The sequence below is a fragment of the Oncorhynchus clarkii genome, unplaced genomic scaffold (genome assembly GCF_045791955.1).
Source record: "Oncorhynchus clarkii lewisi isolate Uvic-CL-2024 unplaced genomic scaffold, UVic_Ocla_1.0 unplaced_contig_14137_pilon_pilon, whole genome shotgun sequence".
In the NCBI taxonomy this organism is placed as follows: Eukaryota; Metazoa; Chordata; class Actinopteri; order Salmoniformes; family Salmonidae; genus Oncorhynchus; species Oncorhynchus clarkii.
Genome location: NW_027260864.1, coordinates 672 through 20,356, shown reverse-complemented (window position 1 = coordinate 20,356; position 19,685 = coordinate 672). Strand labels below are relative to the sequence as shown.

The 19,685-nt window shown below is 46.1% G+C and overlaps 3 protein-coding genes across 3 annotated transcripts; 1 reads left to right on the top strand and 2 right to left on the bottom strand.

Moving 5' to 3' along the window:
* The first annotated feature begins 502 nt into the window (after positions 1-502).
* On the top strand, positions 503-4,893 carry LOC139401963 (galectin-2-like). The gene is made up of 4 exons (XM_071145989.1): positions 503-585; positions 3,034-3,113; positions 3,760-3,919; positions 4,385-4,893. Exons 1-4 carry the CDS (start codon positions 583-585, stop codon positions 4,529-4,531), a joined length of 390 nt encoding a protein of 129 aa, XP_071002090.1. The 5' UTR covers positions 503-582; the 3' UTR covers positions 4,532-4,893.
* Positions 4,894-10,599: 5,706 nt separating this feature from the next.
* LOC139401964 (urotensin-2 receptor-like) lies at positions 10,600-12,522 on the bottom strand. The gene has a single exon (XM_071145990.1). It carries the CDS (start codon positions 11,702-11,704, stop codon positions 10,619-10,621), a length of 1,086 nt encoding a protein of 361 aa, XP_071002091.1. The 5' UTR covers positions 11,705-12,522; the 3' UTR covers positions 10,600-10,618.
* Positions 12,523-16,509: 3,987 nt separating this feature from the next.
* On the bottom strand, positions 16,510-19,156 carry LOC139401965 (arf-GAP with dual PH domain-containing protein 1-like; the record flags this gene model as incomplete). Its single annotated transcript, XM_071145991.1, has 3 exons — positions 16,510-16,760; positions 16,964-17,195; positions 19,085-19,156. Coding segments are annotated over 3 exons (333 nt in total), but the record flags the coding sequence as incomplete, so codon positions are not given.
* Between the last annotated feature and the right edge of the window lie 529 nt (positions 19,157-19,685).

Here is a 19,685-nt window from a genome sequence, read left to right as displayed (position 1 = left end):
ACTACAGGCTGGAAGGGAGAAGAATGAAATGAGAAAGAATGAAAAAAGAAAAGGGAAAAACATCTAATAGATAGAGCCCTCCACCCTGTTGAGAAATATGTCCCAAATGGCACCATATTCCCTACATAGTGCACTACTTTTGATCAGAGCTCTATGGGCCCCGATAAAAAACAACATATAAGGAATATGGTGCCATTTGGTACATTCTCTGGCAACTCACTCCAAATACATGTGACTATCTTCCAGTGGAGGCTGCTAAGGGGAGGATGGCTCATGTTAATGGCTGGAATAATGTCTGGAATGGTTTCCATGTGGTTGATACCATTCCATTGACTCCATTCCAGTCATTACTATGAGCAGTCCTCCCCTCAGCAGCCTTCACTGCTTCCTTCTATTGCTTGGTTGGAAATGTAGGCTAGTGATATTATTGGCCCTGATTGGTCACCACTTTTACAACTCCTTCTCTTATTCGCCAGTACAAAATTCTAAACCCTGCCCTTTCTACAATACCAGACTGTAAAATGAAAACTTTGTCACTTTTCAGGCTTTTTCTGCTGAGATTTCATTGAGAAGTCCGCCAAGATGGTATGTATGACTGTAATTCATTCAGAACTATTATTTTATCAACTTTCTCTGCTTTCAAACTATCTACACACTACAGCATATCAGATACATTGTTTAAACACCTCCCTTTCAAAGGCACATCAATACAAGGTAGAGGGACAGGGAGTTAGCTGGTAAAGTTTGTGTGCAGCTCCTGAAATTGATGTTTTGCCTTGATACTGTGTTATCATGATTATTATTATTATCACAGTACACATAACCTTGGGACAACTGGAATTTAACATGAGTCTGTGATTAAATTACTTTCATTGCCAATATTATCTTTCTACTACAGGGGCAGTCCATAAAATCCAAATGTGATTCTTTGTAGTCTTTTACAATAGTGTTCCTTATCTTGATGTACTTTGAATTACTGTGAGAGGTGAGTCTGGAGATTAGTTGGATTCAAGGTTGTAAAAAGTAAGAGGATGACACCTGTATATTCTACAGCCTTTAGATCAGGGCTCTCTAACCCTGTTCCTGGAGAGATACCCTCCTGTAGGTTTTAACTCCAACCCTGTTCCTGGAGAGCTACCCTCCTGTAGGTTTTCACTCCAACCCTGTTCCTGGAGAGCTAACCTCCTGTAGGTTTTCACTCCAACCCTGTTCCTGGAGAGCTACCCTCCTGTAGGTTTTCACTCCAACCCTGTTCCTGGAGAGCTACCCTCCTGTAAGCTTTCACTCCAACCCTGTTCCTGGAGAGCTACCCTCCTGTAGGTTTTCACTCCAACCCTGTTCCTGGAGAGCTACCCTCCTGTAAGTTTTCACTCCAACCCTGTTCCTGGAGAGCTACCCTCCTGTAGGTTTCTACTCAAACTCTGTTCCTGGAGAGCTACCATCCTGTAGGTTTTCACTCCAATCCCAGTTGTAACTAACCTGATTCAGCTTATAAACCAGCTAATTATTAGAATCAGGTGAGCTAGATTAGGGTTGTAGACCGTAGGATACCCAATAGTTCAGCAGTCTAGAAATATTCTGTGTCACAATATAAATGTGTCTAACTTTGTTGCTTTGAACCACAAGAAATGTACAACGTCAATGGATTCTATCCCCAACGAATTACAGAGTTTTTGAGAATTGACTGGAGACTCCACCTGTTTGATGATTAACGTCATTATTGATCTGAGATACAGAGACAGGTGATGCAGTGTTCCAAGGTGCGGCCCAGGGTCTAACTACCATATCTTCTACGTGACTATTACCATGTGATACCAGGGACATTGACCCACTGATACAGAGGACACAATGACTACCATTTATTAGATCCAATCAATGATTGTTTGAAGGGAGGTATTATGTGAATGTCAATAGCATCATTGACGATGCAGTGTCACACACACACGCACACACGTGCACACGCGCACACACGCACACACACACACACACACACACACACACACACACACACACACACACACACACACACACCACGGATTGTAGTACAGACAGAGGGTGTGGTAGGGTCTTAGCTCGTCTTTGAATCACCAGTTTCATCCTCTATTTTTTTTAGTCTCACTGTTGTAAACCATTTATGACTTCACTGTCTCCTTGTGACCACTTCCTGACCATCTCAACGGTCAAACAGCATTCAAACAACGTTTAGGTCCTGTTTCGCTGCTTTTATGACCCTGTGTTCGGTATTTTATGACTGATCCCAGATATGATTGTGCAAACATGGCGTGACAATGACCGTAGGAGTCGTCTAGTACAAACAGATCTGGGACCAGGATATGGTTTTATTGCCCATGGGTGTTTCACTCACTACCCCAATAAGGTTGATCATTAACACTGAACAAGATAACCTGACCGTAGGTTCTGTTACCGTGGTTCCATGTGCACCACAGACATGCTGATACGAATCTGGAAAACACAGGTGGCTGGTGGCATCTTAATTGGGGAGGACGGGCTCATAGTAATGACTGGAACTGAATGAATGGAGTGGTGTGGAACTCATCATGGTTTTCCACGTGTTTGATACTTTTCCATTCACTCCTTTCCAGCCGTAATGATGAGATGTCCTCCCCTCAGCAGCCTCCTGAGCTGTAACGTTTATGAGGTAGTACATGTCCGTTATGGGGAACAACGTTTTCAAAAACACAAAGGTCATACAACGTTCATACTGATGTCATTGACACTTAAGGATGATCAACTAAAGGTTAATTGCTCCATCGTCATGTCAACTCCATCGTCATGTCAACTCCATCGTCATATCAACTGGGCCGAGATGAACATTATCCCTGTTATGGGAACCAAACTCTGCAGACCAATGAGATTTATTTTCCCCACTTCTCATTTACTCTTAGTCTCTGCTATTTGCACTGTTCATTTGGCAAGGTAACTGTTTTCTATGAGCTCAGTGCAGTAAGACGCTTATTACTGTGCATTTATCCCATTTGTTAACCCCTTAGTTGTCTAATTTCTCCTTCCTAGACGTTCCGTGTGGAAAACATGTCCTTCAAGCAGGGTCAGGAGATGACGTTCACAGGGAAGACCAAGTCTGGAGCCTCTAAGTAAGATCCTGACACTTCACCATTCAACCCAAACCCAACACAGTGTTTCCCCTAGCATTAGTCCTTGAGACACTCCTAGTGCCTCACTCACTTCTCACTCCCAAGATTTAGCAGAACCCTGACACTCTTGGTTTCAATTCAATGTTTTGGTGCTTGTAGCCCTGATTGTACTTTTCGGGTATTTCGCAGCCCACCAAGTGTATATGGGAAACACTGCAAACAGTGCACGTACAAGTCACTATTGGTTTCAACTATTGGTTTCAACTACTGGTTTCAACTACTGGTTTCAACTATTGGTTTCAACTATTGGTTTCAACTACTGGTTTCAACTACTGGTTTCAACTATTGGTTTCAACTACTGGTTTCAACTACTGGTTTCGGTGTTTGTAGCCCTGGATGTCACATTGGGGGCCTTTGCAGCCCACAATATACATACCAAAAGGTTGTCATGGTTATTGACATGGTTTCAATTCAATTTGGCTAAGCAAAAACAAACCACGCTCATGGAGAACTTATTGTGTTACTTTTTTTGGACTGAATTATCATATCTCATTTCCTGTTTCATTTTATCTCCCCCCATCTCTCCCTATCTTTCTCTCACTCTCTCTAAATCTCCCCCCTCCTCCATCTCTACCCCCCCCCATAGTTTCACCATCAACATCGGCCACGACAGTGACAACTACGCCCTCCACTTCAACCCTCGTTTCAGCCACGGGCACATCGTGTGTAACTCTCTGTCTGGAGGAAGCTGGGGAGACGAACTCAAGGAAGGTCACTTCCCCTTCCAGGATGGAGAGCAGTTCAAGGTGTGTGTGTGTGCTCGCGTGTGTGTGTGATAAGGTAATAATCACCAGTCTAACATTTGGTCATAGGTCAGTCTGGTCACACAGTCTGTTGACTCTAACTGCAAATATAATATGTAACAGTTATAGAGTCCACAGTTAGTCTGCACTGGTGATTATAACAGCATCTATTGTATAAGTACATCTGATAGAGTCATCTCAATGGCTCATAGATTTGGCTCACTAGGAAGCCAGTGTAAGCCCGCCTAACTGTTGAATTGAATCATTACAAATAAGTCCTTAACCAGGAGCCATTCAAATAACGTCTACAGAAATGAAGCAGTAGATCATTATAACTTGCCTCAAAGATTCTAGCCTCCCGTGCCTGACTGCTACAGACTGCAGACTACAAGACACATGGCTGGTAAATTAGATTCTAAACATTTCTCTCTCTCTCTCTTTCTCTCTCTCTCTCATCCCTCCGTCCAGCTGGTCCTCAACTTCACCAATGAGCAGTTCTACATCAAGCTGCCAGACGGTCACATGATGGACTTCCCCAATCGCCTTGGCGACTGCAAGTACAAACACATCATGGTTGACGGAGATGTCAAGGTCATCAGCTTCAAGATCAAATAGAGGTTGACCTTTAACCTCTGACAGTTGTCTAAATCCTTTGAAACAATACCTGTGAATTTATTTATACCAACTCTGAGCTCTTATTGTGTACGTTGTGTAGTGAGAGGAAAATCCACTAGGTGGCGCCACTGTCAAACACACTTCTACCAGAAACCTGTGGAGAGACCATTCCAGATGTGTTAATAAAACCTCCGTGAAAGCAAACAATGTTTTCAATATCTTTATGTGGCCTTTGTATAATCTTTGAATACTTTTGGTATGTCCTTAACGAGAGGCTGAATCTTTATTTCCTTACTCACTAGTGTTGGAGATAGAATCACAAGCATTCCAATGCACCTGCAATAACATCTGCAAATCTGTGTACGCAGCCAATAAACTTCGATTTGATTTAGTGTATTCTCTTTTTCTCTTTCCCTCTCTCTCTCACCCCCCCCCCCCCCCCCATACTCGTACAGCGGTCAGGCATGACATCATCAGAGCGAGACACATTACTGTTTATTAGACTGTAGCCTGGGTGTTAATCCTCTTCTGCACACACACACACACACACACACACACACACACACACACACACACACACACACACACACACACACACACACACACACACACACACACACACACACACACTAGTGTAGCCTGGGTGTTAACCATGGTCTCCCACCATAAAATAATTGACTGTGAACTCACTAGGTCAGTGTACTCACTTATACAGTCTATTGTCACTGTCCTGCCTGTCAGTCTGTCTACCTCCTGCCTGTCTGTCTGTTTGCCTGCATCCTGTCTGTCTGCCTGCCTGCCTCCTGCCTGTCTATCTGCCTGTTTGCCTGCCTGCCTCCTGTCTGTCTGTCTGTCTCCTGGGTGAACTAGAACATCAGTGGAGTGAACTCACACTTGGCCTTCTAGGAATTTTAGTATCTTTTTAGTAGTGGTAGTGGTTGATACCAATTCAATGCTAACTCTCTTTACGAAATATGTTATTCTATGCTGAGTCATGACTAAGGCTGAGCAACAAGCTATCAAGGATGGCTGGCAGCCTAGCGGTTAGGGCGTAGGGCCCGTAACCAAAACGTTACTAGTTCTAATCCCAGAGCCGACAAGGTGAAACATCTGTTCATGTGGCTGTGAGCAAGGCACTTAACCCTAGTTGCTCCAGGGTTGTCGTTGATCATTGGCTGTGAGCAAGGCACTTAACCCTAGTTGCTCCAGGGTTGTCGTTGATCATTGGCTGTGAGCAAGGCACTTAACCCTAGTTGCTCCAGGGTCGTCGTTGATCATTGGCTGTGAGCAAGGCACTTAACCTTAGTTGCTCCAGGGTCGTCGTTGATCATTGGCTGTGAGCAAGGCACTTAACCCTAGTTGCTCCAGGGTCGTCGTTGATCATTGGCTGTGAGCAAGGCACTTAACCCTAGTTGCTCCAGGGTCGTCGTTGATCATTGGCTGTGAGCAAGGCACTTAACCCTAGTTGCTCCAGGGTTGTCGTTGATCATTGGCTGTGAGCAAGGCACTTAACCCTAGTTGCTCCAGGGTCGTCGTTGATCATTGGCTGTGAGCAAGGCACTTAACCTTAGTTGCTCCAGGGTCGTCGTTGATCATTGGCTGTGAGCAAGGCACTTAACCCTAGTTGCTCCAGGGTCGTCGTTGATCATTGGCTGTGAGCAAGGCACTTAACCCTAGTTGCTCCAGGGTCGTCGTTGATCATTGGCTGTGAGCAAGGCACTTAACCCTAGTTGCTCCAGGGTCGTCGTTGATCATTGGCTGTGAGCAAGGCACTTAACCCTAGTTGCTCCAGGGTCGTCGTTGATCATTGGCTGTGAGCAAGGCACTTAACCCTAGTTGCTCCAGGGTCGTCGTTGATCATTGGCTGTGAGCAAGGCACTTAACCCTAGTTGCTCCAGGGTCGTCGTTGATCATTGGCTGTGAGCAAGGCACTTAACCCTAGTTGCTCCAGGGTCGTCGTTGATCATTGGCTGTGAGCAAGGCACTTAACCCTAGTTGCTCCAGGGTTGTCGTTGATCATTGGCTGTGACCTCCCTCTCTGATAGGTGTCTCTCTGAGTGTCTCAGGGGGAGTTGGGTAAAAAAACACTTATCCATTTCACACATGTGTATAGGACAAATATAATTCAGTTAACAGAGGACCAGCTTTTGATTAGATATTGATTGACATAAACTGGACTCAAGTAACTAACTTTCAGTTAAAGTGATTAAGTAACGTTAACTTAATTAAGTAACTGTCGGTTGAAGGACAATTAATATCAATCAACAAGTTATTCAGACCAAATGGTTCGTATACAGTTGTAGTCATACGTTTACATACACCTTAGCCAAATACATTTAAACCTAGTAAATATTCCCTGCCTTGGGTCAGTTAGGATCACCACTTTATTTTAAGAATGTGAAATGTCAGAATAATAGTAGTGATTTATTTCAGCTTTCATCACATTCCCAGTGGGTCAGAAGTTTACATGCACTATATTAGTATTTGGTAGCACTACCTTTAAATTGTTTAAAACTTGGGTCAAACGTTTCAGGTCGCCTTCCACAAGCTTTCCACACAGGAAACAACCACCCACAAAATACCCGAATATGGCTGCCTAAATATGGTTCCCAATCAGATACAACGATAGACAGCTACCTCTAATTGAGAACCAATCTAGGCAACCATAGACATACAATTTCCCTAGACAGGGGACAGCCCCATAAACATACAAAACTACCTAGAAAGGAAAACAGCCCCATAAACATACACAACTACCTAGAAAGGAAACAGCCCCATAAACATACAAAAACCCCTAGACAAGCCAAAGCACATAAATCCCCATGTCACACCCTGACCTAACCAAAATAATAAAGAAAACAAAGATAACTAAGGCCAGGGCGTGACATTATAGCGGTTTTGGAGCAGTGGCTTCTTCCTTGCTGAGAGGCATTTCAGGTTATGTCGATATAGGACTAGTTTTACTGTGGAGATAGATACTATTGTTCCTGTTTCCTCCAGCATCTTCACAAGTTCCTTTGCTGTTGTTCTGGGATTGATTTACACTTTTCGCACCAAAGTACGTTCATCTCTAAGAGACAGCACACTTCTCCATCCTGAGCGGTATGACGGCTGCGTGGTCCCATGGTGTTGATACTTGCGTACTATTGTTTGTACAGATGAACGTGGTACCTTCAGTTTGGAAATTGCTTTGGAAATTGCTCCCAAGGATGAACCAGACTTGTGGAGGTCTACATTTTTTTTCTGAGGTCTTGTCTGATTTCTTTTGATTTTCCAATGAGTTTGAAGGTAGGCCTTGAAGTACATCCACAGGTACACCTCCAATTGACTCAAATGATGTCAATTAGCCTATCAGAAGCTTCTAAAGCCATGACATCATTTTCTGGAATTTTCCAAGCTGTTTAAAGACACAGTGAACTTAGTGTATGTAAACTTCTGACCTACTGGAATTGTTATACAGTGAATTGAAATAATCTGTCTGTAAACAATGTTTTGAAAAATTATTTGTGTTATGCACAAAGTAGATGTCCTAACCGACTTGCCAAAACTATAGTTTAACAAGAAATTTGTGGAGTGGTTGAAAAACGAGTTTTAATGACTCCAACCTAAGTGTATGTAAACTTCTGACTTCAACTGTAATCTGTATCCACGCTGTCCAGTCTGTGTTGTGGTTCTGTAGGTCCTGTTAGTATTAACATCAATCAACTCAAGTTATTCAGACCAAATGGCTCATATAATCTGTATCCACGCTGTCCAGTCTGTGTTGTGGTTCTGTAGGTCCTGTTAGTATTAACATCAATCAACTCAAGTTATTCAGACCAAATGGCTCATATAATCTGTATCCACGCTGTCCAGTCTGTGTTGTGGTTCTGTATGTCCTGTTAGTATTAACATCAATCAACTCAAGTTATTCAGACCAAATGGCTCATAGAATCTGTATCCACGCTGTCCAGTCTGTGTTGTGGTTCTGTAGGTCCTGTTAGTATTAACATCAATCAACTCAAGTTATTCAGACCAAATGGCTCATATAATCTGTATCCACGCTGTCCAGTCTGTGTTGTGGTTCTGTAGGTCCTGTTAGTCTATTTTGGCAGGATGAATAACACTAGACATTCCTGAGAGACAATTTACAGGACAACACGAAGAGACCTGCCTCAAGGCTTTGGAATGTTGCATGGTGGGACCACATTCCCTGGTGAGAGGCGGCGGTCTGGAGTGTGTGTGTGTGTGTGTGTGTGGGGGGGATAAGGGGTAGGTGTGTGTAGGGGGGATAGGGAATGTGTGTGTGTGTGTGTTGGGGGGGGCTGAGGTAGGGGTAGGTGTGTGTGTGTGTGTGTGTGTGTGTGTGTGTGTGTGTGTGTGTGTCAGTGGGGTCCATCATAGACACCTAGAGTGAGGAAACTAGCCACCAACAGGACACACAGTGCATTCTTACAATCGCTGATAAATGTGATGGCATGATTGCCACACATTACACTTGTATGTGAAAGTTAACTTACTCTAAAACCTTTGCCAGCAGAGGGCAATATCGTAGTCATTTTACCTCTAAATCAATCTGTCAAAACTTTATTAGAACAATCATGTAATAAAAGAATACAAGATGAGAAAAACCAACCAAGAACATTAACTTGACACATTTTTGGCAATATGACAACAACGTCGAAGTAAGAAGTAAATACACAGTGACTGGTTAAATGTCATGTCAATATGTCACCAGAAATACATAGTGACTGGTTAAATGACATGTCAATATGTCACCAGAAATACATAGTGACTGGTTAAATGTCATGTCAATATGTCACCAGAAATACATAGTGACTGGTTAAATGTCATGTCAATATGTCACAAGAAATACTGCAGCCGACATGATGAATGCAAACTGGAATCCCCTGGCAAAATATATGTCAAACAGCTATTGCTGCAGATGTAGGATCTTAATCTGATCACTCTGTTGCAGGACAACTTTCCTGTAATGTGTGAAATTAAACAATTAGAGGTTTGAGGTTTAACAAGCCTTTGAGTCATAAAAATGTTTCTTAAATTTGTAATTTCCACTTTGACATTTCAAACTTGATTTTCCCTTACGAAAAAACTATCAATCCCCACAGAAAACGTCCATTAATTATAATCCACATAATAATTCACTTTTCCTGTTGCTGCAGGATTATTTTCCTGCTGTAGCAAACTGGCACAAATTAAGATCCAACACCTGTATAACTAACTATATACCAATAATATTCAGATGATGTAAAAATACAAAAACTACTGAGTTTAGAGTAAGCCATGTTGTTAGGGCAAGTTTATGCTGCACTAACTACTCACAAAACGATTTGTTTGTTTTGGAGGCTGCTCTTGCCCCAACAGCTATAAAGAAATGTCCTCATGTTTTCACCAAATCCAAGGTACTCCTCAGAGTGAAAAGATAAAAATGCTGTATCAGAAATGCTTTGGCAATAGTGCTCTTGTCAGAATAACTCCCCCTCTTTTATAGTTCCTGCATGGATGACCTATCCTCCCCAGGATAAAAAGGATTTAAGTCAAATATAATGGGTCCTACTTGTGTCACGTCAAAATACTTTCCCCCCTCTTCTCCTATATTTCCTGTAGGGGTTCTTCGGCAGCTGACCCCAGGTCACCTCTACTCTGATTACAGATCCTGTAGGGGTGCTCCGGCTGCTGACCCCAGGTCACCTCTACTCTGATTATAGATCCTGTAGGGGTGCTCCGGCTGCTGACCCCAGGTCACCTCTACTCTGATTATAGATCCTGTAGGGGTGCTCCGGCTGCTGACCCCAGGTCACCTCTACTCTGATTATAGATCCTGTAGGGGTGCTCCGGCTGCTGACACCAGGTCACCTCTACTCTGATTACAGATCCTGTAGGGGTGCTCCGGCTGCTGACCCCAGGTCACCTCTACTCTGATTATAGATCCTGTAGGGGTGCTCCGGCTGCTGACCCCAGGTCACCTCTACTCTGATTATAGATCCTGTAGGGGTGCTCCGGCTGCTGACCCCAGGTCACCTCTACTCTGATTACAGATCCTGTAGGGGTGCTCCGGCTGCTGACCCCAGGTCACCTCTACTCTGATTATAGATCCTGTAGGGGTGCTCCGGCTGCCGGGTCTCCCCTACTTGACCCTGTGCTCTGACCCTTCTGAGCCAGATAGTCCTTATAGTTCCGGGTCAGGAGGGTGTACAACAAAGGGTTAATGCAGCTATTCCCATAGGTCAGACACGTTACAAAGAAATTCATGTAACTGTGAGTGGCAGGAGACAGAGCCCCGAGGGACTGCGGGGAAAATAACTGTGCCAACTGCCACCCCCAGAAAGGCAGGAAACACACCCAGTACGCTACAATGATACAAAAAATCATTGTTACAACCTTTTGATTTAAGCCTCGTCTTCTCGCTGAACGGCTGCTTCGTCCCAAGCTAGCCTGAGCAGTCCAATAGCGACGTGCTAGGCCAGCGTAGAGACCAACAATGACTAAACCGGGTACGAGGACGCTGGTCAGGAACAGGACGGTGAGGTAGGCCTTGAAGGCCTCTTGGGTCCACGTCGGGTAACAGATCCGCTTGGCGTTCCCGGCCGCGTTCCACTTCCCTTCCCTCAGCCGTATCATAATCATCATGGGTAGTGTCAGGACAAACGCCGCGAACCAGATGACGGCCGCCACTACCTTCCGTCCCCGCGTGCTGGATCGCCGGGCGTCAAACGGCTTCGCCACGGCCCGGTAGCGCTCCAACGACATGGCGACCAGGACGAAGACGCTGGCGTGCATGGTGAGGAGATCGAGACTCAGGAGGACCCGGCAACCGGCCTCGCCGAACAACCAATCGTGAGCAAAGTAGGTGCAGATGACGAATGGGATCGTAGAGAGGTAGAGGAGGTCGGCGAGGGCAAGGTTGAGTATATAGACGTACATAGAGCCGGATCGGCGGAGAGCCGCGGAACGCATGATGAAGAGGGTGTAGATGTTACCCGCCACCCCCATGGCGAGCATGATTAGGAGGGTAGCGCCGAGGAGAGAGGTCACCCACAAACCCCCACCCCCGGAGCTACCCCCTCCAGAGACACCGCCCGAGCCCCCAGAACCATGCCCTGACTGGGGTGAGATGGAGGTCACGATGGGTGTCTGGCTCTGGTTCATCGTTGGGGAAAGGTTTGAGTTCATAAATAAGGCCAGCACGTCCCTACAATGAAGTGATCACTTTACTGGGATAAACTGTTATTACTATTAGTATTCAGAAAGATTTGAAAGAGTTGCTTATGGATTCCAAACGGATTTTAAAGAGTTGCTTATGGATTCCAAACGGATTTTAAAGAGTTGCTTATGGATTCCAAACGGATTTTAAAGAATTGCTTATGGATTCCAAACGGATTTTAAAGAATTGCTTATGGATTCCAAACGGATTTTAAAGAATTGCTTATGGATTCCAAACGGATTTTAAAGAATTGCTTATGGATTCCAAACGGATTTTAAAGAATTGCTTATGGATTCCAAACTGATTTTAAAGAATTGCTTATGGATTCCAAACGGATTTTAAAGTGCTCCATGTTGGAGTGAATAGAGAATCATAAAGAATGTGAAGTGACTTTGCGCACTGCATAAGATCCAGTGAAAAACAGACAGAACCAGACAAAAACAACAACTGTTCTGCATTGTTGAGGGAGATAGCACGTTGTTCTGCATTGTTGAGGGAGATAGCACGTTGTTCTGCATTGTTGAGGGAGATAGCACGTTGTTCTGCATTGTTGAGGGAGATAGCACGTCAGCATGTCACTGCACATTTTAAACCTGCTGGAAACTGTGTATGTGACAAGTAACATTTGACTTGAAAACACATAAATCGTCTTTGGCCTTCTGACTCTTTATCTAAATTGAATCTAAATCCAATAGGAAAACAGGCCGTGTGTAGTGATGCTTCAACAGTGGCTTCAGTTCCACTACGACTGTTAACCTGCAGCTTTAAGGTGAACCAGGACATGGCTGACAAGTCCACCTCATCGAGTGTCTCTTATCTCCCGATGTTTCCACGTCCCCACTCCAGCTCCTCCAAGCTCCCATGATCCTTTCCTTCCTGCGGGTACCGGACGAAGCCCAGGCGATACAGAAGAACAGACAGACGCTTCAGTTTCTAGTGGACTTGAACCGCAGCGGTGACTTGGGAGTAGCTTGATGTCCTGTGTTGACAGTGTGTTGTCATTGGTCAGTTTGTGGTGATTCAGAAGCTCTCAGACTGTATCCAGAGGTTAGGTTGTCTTGTGTTCTCAACTGGCACGGTGGATGGTCATTGTTGGTACCTCTCAAAAGGTCAATGTTGGGCTGTTCCAATAGAGTAACTGGGGCCCCTTCTAGTGTTTAATTCCAGAGCTCTTCATAGGCGTCTTGTTGTGTCCGTCTTCTTCTTTCCTTCAACTGCAGTCTTCTATTCTCTTTCCTTCTCTCTGTCCTCTGACCCCTTTCCTTCTTCCTCTTTGTCCCCTTTACCTCTCTCTTGCTCTGTTTCTCCTCTCTCTCACTCTCTCTCCCCGTCCCCCTCACTCTCTCTCTCTCTCCCCGTCTCTCTCTCTCTCTCATATAGGTGTAACCCAGGATGACTCTTTGGATTTATGAGTGATTCACCTCAGCCCCGGTCCTGCTCTCTTTAAACACCTGGGTGCAGTTTTAAACACCCCTGGTTCGCTGGCGCTAAAACACACACACACACACACACACACACACACACACACACACACACACACACACACACACACACACACACACACACACACACACACACACACACACACACACACTGACATATCATTCGATCTCTATATTTTACACATGAACTCTTTAGATGTCATTTTCAAATCATTTACATATTTAAAACAAGAGGAGACCAATGTACGGATTTATAAAAAATAGTTTGTAGTACCTCAAACATGAACATTTACAACCAATCTTCTTCTATATTGGAAAACACCCTTGATAACACAAATAAAAGCACGACATGGGAGGAATGACAAGTATGTATCAATCAATGATGTTCTTTGCATGTCTCCTCAGTCTAAATAGGTTGTCTAATACCTTAAAATATCTTCGGTCATACAGGATATGTAGAAAGAGAGATCTGTCATATTCTTGAAACACCACAAAATGGCACTATCAAAAAACCCCACTATCTGTTTATACACACCCATAAGAGAGTTGAACATTATCCATAGTTATATTCAAATGTATATCTTTACATATCTCCTAACCAAACTCACCCATCTAAAATGTCAATTTCTAAGATATTAATAGGGAACTTTAAAAGTACACATTTAAATCACATTGATCTGAGAGATTAAAGTAATGACATAGTGTAAGGCACAGTGGTTGACCATGATGACAGGTCCTGCTGCAGTCTAGTGTGTTTGTACATCTGTCTTACTTAGGCAAGGACAGCCTAATCTAACTCAAACGTCTTGGTGATCTCCAGGATGGGCAGAGGAAAGGAGGAGGAGAGGAGGAACAGAAGACGGGTAGAGGAGAGGAGGAGGAGAGGAGGAACAGAAGACAGGTAGAGAGGAGGAGAGAGGAGGAACAGAAGACAGGTAGAGGAGAGGAGGAGGAGAGGAGGAACAGAAGACGGGTAGAGGAGAGGAGGAGGAGAGGAGGAACAGAAGACGGGTAGAGGAGAGGAGGAGAGAGGAGGAACAGAAGACGGGTAGAGGAGAGGAGAGAGGAGGAACAGAAGACGGGTAGAGGAGAAGAGGAGAGAGGAGGAACAGAAGACAGTTAGAGGAGAGGAGGAGAGAGGAGGAACAGAAGACGGGTAGAGGAGAGGAGGAGAAAGGAGGAACAGAAGACGGGTAGAGGAGAGAAGGAGAGAGGAGGAACAGAAGACGGGTAGAGGAGAGGAGGAGAGGAGGAACAGAAGATGGGTAGAGGAGAGGAGGAGAGAGGAGGAACAGAAGACAGTTAGAGGAGAGGAGGAGAGAGGAGGAACAGAAGACGGGTAGAGGAGAGGAGGAGAGAGGAGGAACAGAAGACAGTTAGAGGAGAGGAGGAGAGAGGAGGAACAGAAGACGGGTAGAGGAGAGGAGGAGAGAGGAGGAACAGAAGACAGTTAGAGGAGAGGAGGAACAGAAGACAGGTAGAGAGGAGGAGAGAGGAGGAGAGAGGAGGAACAGAAGACGGATAGAGGAGAGGAGGAGAAAGGAGGAACAGAAGACGGGTAGAGGAGAGAAGGAGAGAGGAGGAACAGAAGACGGGTAGACGAGAGGAGGAGGAGAGGAGGAACAGAAGACGGGTAGAGGAGAGGAGGAGAGAGGAGGAACAGAAGACAGTTAGAGGAGAGGAGGAGAGAGGAGGAACAGAAGATGGGTAGAGGAGAGGATGAGATAAGGAACAGAAGACAGGTAGAGGAGAGAAGGAGAGAGGAGGAACAGAAGACAGGTAGAGGAGAGGAGGAGAGGAGGAACAGAAAACAGGTAGAGGAGAGGAGGAACAGAAGACGGGTAGAGGAGAGGAGGAGAGAGGAGGAACAGAAGACGGGTAGAGGAGAGGAGGAACAGAAAACAGGTAGAGGAGAGGAGGAGAGAGGAGGAACAGAAGACGGGTAGAGGAGAGGAGGAGAGAGGAGGAACAGAAGACAGGTAGAGGAGAGGAGGAGAGAGGAGGAACAGAAGACGGGTAGAGGAGAGGAGAGAGGAGGAACAGAAGACGGGTAGAGGAGAAGAGGAGAGAGGAGGAACAGAAGACAGTTAGAGGAGAGGAGGAGAGAGGAGGAACAGAAGACGGGTAGAGGAGAGGAGGAGATAGGAGGAACAGAAGACGGGTAGAGGAGAGAAGGAGAGAGGAGGAACAGAAGACGGGTAGAGGAGAGGAGGAGAGGAGGAACAGAAGATGGGTAGAGGAGAGGAGGAGAGAGGAGGAACAGAAGACAGTTAGAGGAGAGGAGGAGAGAGGAGGAACAGAAGACGGGTAGAGGAGAGGAGGAGAGAGGAGGAACAGAAGACAGTTAGAGGAGAGGAGGAGAGAGGAGGAACAGAAGACGGGTAGAGGAGAGGAGGAGAGAGGAGGAACAGAAGACTGTTAGAGGAGAGGAGGTACAGAAGACAGGTAGAGAGGAGGAGAGAGGAGGAGAGAGGAGGAACAGAAGACGGATAGAGGAGAGGAGGAGAAAGGAGGAACAGAAGACGGGTAGAGGAGAGAAGGAGAGAGGAGGAACAGAAGACGGGTAGACGAGAGGAGGAGGAGAGGAGGAACAGAAGACGGGTAGAGGAGAGGAGGAGAGAGGAGGAACAGAAGACAGTTAGAGGAGAGGAGGAGAGAGGAGGAACAGAAGATGGGTAGAGGAGAGGATGAGATAAGGAACAGAAGACAGGTAGAGGAGAGAAGGAGAGAGGAGGAACAGAAGACAGGTAGAGGAGAGGAGGAGAGGAGGAACAGAAAACAGGTAGAGGAGAGGAGGAACAGAAGACGGGTAGAGGAGAGGAGGAGAGAGGAGGAACAGAAGACGGGTAGAGGAGAGGAGGAACAGAAAACAGGTAGAGGAGAGGAGGAGAGAGGAGGAACAGAAGACGGGTAGAGGAGAGGAGGAGAGAGGAGGAACAGAAGACAGGTAGAGGAGAGGAGGAGAGAGGAGGAACAGAAGACGGGTAGAGGAGAGGAGGAGAGAGGAGGAACAGAAGACGGGTAGAGGAGAGGAGGAGAGAGGAGGAACAGAAGACGGGTAGAGGAGAGAAGGAGAGAGGAGGAACAGAAGACAAGTAGAGGAGAGGATGAGATAAGGAACAGAAGACGGGTAGAGGAGAGGAGGAGGAGAGGAGGAACAGAAGACAGGTAGAGGAGAGGAGGAGAGAGGAGAAACAGAAGACGGGTAGAGGAGAGGAGGAGGAGAGGAGGAACAGAAGACGGGTAGAGGAGAGGAGGAGAGAGGAGGAACAGAAGACAGGTAGAGGAGAGGAGGAGAGAGGAGGAACAGAAGAGGAGAGGAGGAGAGAGGAGGAACAGAAGACAGGTAGAGGAGAGGAGGAGAGAGGAGGAACAGAAGACAGGTAGAGGAGAGGAGAGGAACAAAAGACGGGTAGAGGAGAGGAGGAGGAGGAACAGAAGACGGGTAGAGGAGAGGAGGAGAGAGGAGGAACAGAAGACGGGTAGAGGAGAGGAGGAGAGAGGAGGAACAGAAGACAGGTAGAGGAGAGGAGGATGGGGGAAGGAAGGGTCCATCAATGCTTGTGTCTGAACATAGCCTCCACTGCAAAACACAAACATGAGGTCAGATGTTAATAAACACTTTATAACCAAACAATAACAGCAATATATGTTTATAAACCCTTTATAAATAGTAAAACATGGTCCTCTCTTACTGGAGTCCTCCTGAGGGGACATCGGCATGCTTATAAACACACATAGATGTTAATAAATATAAACCCTTAATAAGAGGTTGTAATCTCTTACTGGAGTACTCCTGAGGGGACATCTGGATGCTGATGACATCATTGAAGTGTTTCAGCCAATCCTGTTGCTCAACTTCCGTCTCGCAGGTAAACAGGAAGCTGCGCTCAGGTGTTACTATGGTGATGCCGTGTTGCCAGGCGCCGTTGCAGTGGGTTCCGGCGGGAAGGCCAGGGCTAGCTCTGTAACCATGGTCTTGGTGCCCTAGGAATGCCTCACCCTTGGCAAAGGCATCCTGGCAAGGTAGGGGAGGTAGAGGGGGTGAGGTGAGAGTGAGAGTGAGGTAGGTAAGGGAGGGTGAGGTAGAGGGGATGAGGTGAGAGTGAGGTAGAAGGGGTGAGGTGAGAGTGAGGTAGAGGGGGTGAGGTGAGAGTGAGATAGAGGGGGTGAGGTGAGAGTGAGGTAGAGAGGTGAGAGTGAGGTAGGGGAGGTGAGGGAGGGAGGGTGAGGTAGAGGGGGTGAGGTGAGAGGGAGGTAGAGGGGGTGAAGTGAGAGTGAGGTAGAGAGGTGAGAGTGAGGTAGGGGAGGTGAGGGAGGGAGGGTGAGGTAGAGGAGGGAGGGTGAGGTAGAGGGGGTGAGTTGAGAGTGAGGTAGGGGAGGGTGAGGTGAGAGTGAGGTAGGGTGAGGTAGACAGGGTGAGGATGAGTTAAATGGGGTGTGGTGAGAGGGGTGAGGTTAGAGAACAGGCACCATAACAATATACAGTCGACACACAACTTAACCTGCCACGTTACATTCTGTACAGTACATACATACTGTTACATTGTAGCGGTGACTTATTCTCACACTCTACTTCTTCAAACTGCCATTCACTGACCCGCTTCCTTCAAACCTTTACAGCATTTATCTCTAACACTGCTCATGTATTTATATTCTGCTGGTCAAAGCCTGTCTCTGGCTGGCTGCATTGGCTGGCTACACAACTTGGTCTACTTCATCAAACAGACAACGCTGCATCCCTAATGGCCCCCTATGCCTTTTATAGTGCACTACTTTTGGCCAGAGCCTTAAGATCCCTGGTCCAAAGGAGTTTTTATTTGACCTTTATTTAACTAGGCAAGTCAGTTAAGAACAAATGACGATCTAGGAACAGTGGGTTAACTGCCTGTTCAGGGGCAGAATGACAGATTTGTGCCTTGTCAGCTCGGGGAATTGAACTTGCAACCTTTTGGTTACTAGTCCAACGCACTACCCACTAGGCTACCCTGCCGTGCACTATAAAGGGAATAGGGGGCCATTTAGGATGGAGAAGAAGTCTTCAATCTCTTTATTTCCATACGGGCTCCACACCTCACTACAGCCTGTGTATGGTTCTCTGTAACAGCCCCAGTGTGAAACCTTGATGAAGGCAGCTGTCCTAACGTTGCTGTATTCAACATATGGCATCTGAGCCTGTAGTGTGAGGCTCCCCTCGTCTGTTCTATCTCATGTGGCCAGGTCTGGCCCTCCCTAGTACGCTCCCCTGGGCTTTCACTTTCCATCGTTGTGTGTAATGATTCAAACCAGGCACGCTAAGTAGAGCACGACATCACCCTCATACACACTCTACAGAATCTCCATAGTGTTACATCTAGCCAATATTAGTTTAGGTGTTGATGTGAGGTGACTTGAGAGAGGGTGCTAGTGAGTTCTCTGCCTCTTTGGAGTCGTGGTTTGGGGTGTGTGTGTGTGTGTGTGTGAGAGTGTGCGTGTGCGTGTGTGTGAGAGAGAGTGTGCGTGTGCGTGTGTGTGAGAGAGTGTGCGTGTGTGTGTGTGTGAGAGAGAGTGTGCGCGTGTGTGTGTGCGTGCGTGCGTGCGTGCGTGCGTGCGTGCGTGTGTGTGTGTGGTTTGATGGTCTTCTAATAGAAGTATCAGATTACTGTCTAGCGAGTCTCCTCTACATAGCAGCTCCTTGTTAAAACTAACAGAGAACATGTTGTACTGACCTGATACAGCAAGAGGAAACTTCATCCGTCATTATGAAGTCCTTTCAAACCTTTTGATATCAATCAGATGCATATAAAACATGAGGTCCTCTCTAGTAACTGGCCTATAAGAGCCTATCTGGGAGAAGTGTGTGTGTGCCGGTGTGTGTGCCTATGTGTGTGCCTGTGTGTGTGTGTGTGTGTGTGAAACCAGTCTTACCAGGGGATCTTTGTAGTACATGAGACGTCTGTGGTCCAGGGTGAACCAACGCTTCTTAAACCCTTCTGTATGCTGCAGAGAGAGAGACAGAAAGTCAGTATATGTCTGCTCCTCCCCCACTGAGAGATTGTTGTCCTCTGTTTGGCATCAAGGACACACAGCAGGTGTATAGATGGATAAGCTAACACATAGCAACTACAGAAGGATAAGACACCACCAGGACTTCTAATGGCAACTACAGAAGGATAAGACACCCCCAGGACCTCTAATGGCAACTACAGAAGGATAAGACACCACCAGGACTTCTAATGGCAACTACAGAAGGATAAGACACCACCAGGACTTCTAATGGCAACTACAGAAGGATAAGACACCACCAGGACTTATAATTGCAACTACAGAAGGATAAGACACCACCAGGACCTCTAATGGCAACTACAGAAGGATAAGACACCACCAGGACTTCTAATGGCAACTACAGAAGGATAAGACACCACCAGGACCTCTAATGGCAACTACAGAAGGATAAGACACCACCAGGACTTCTAATGGCAACTACAGAACAATAAGACACCACCAGGACTTCAAATGGCAACTACAG

Bases quoted from the DNA above. Each gene is read 5' to 3' on its own strand.
- LOC139401963 (XM_071145989.1), top strand. The intron at 3,114-3,759 runs GTAAGATCCTGA...CCCCCCCCATAG, and splicing joins ACCAAGTCTGGAGCCTCTAA to TTTCACCATCAACATCGGCC. The intron at 3,920-4,384 runs GTGTGTGTGTGT...CCCTCCGTCCAG, and splicing joins AGGATGGAGAGCAGTTCAAG to CTGGTCCTCAACTTCACCAA.
- LOC139401964 (XM_071145990.1), bottom strand. From the start codon at position 11,704: ATGAACTCAAACCTTTCCCCAACGATGAACCAGAGCCAGACACCCATC.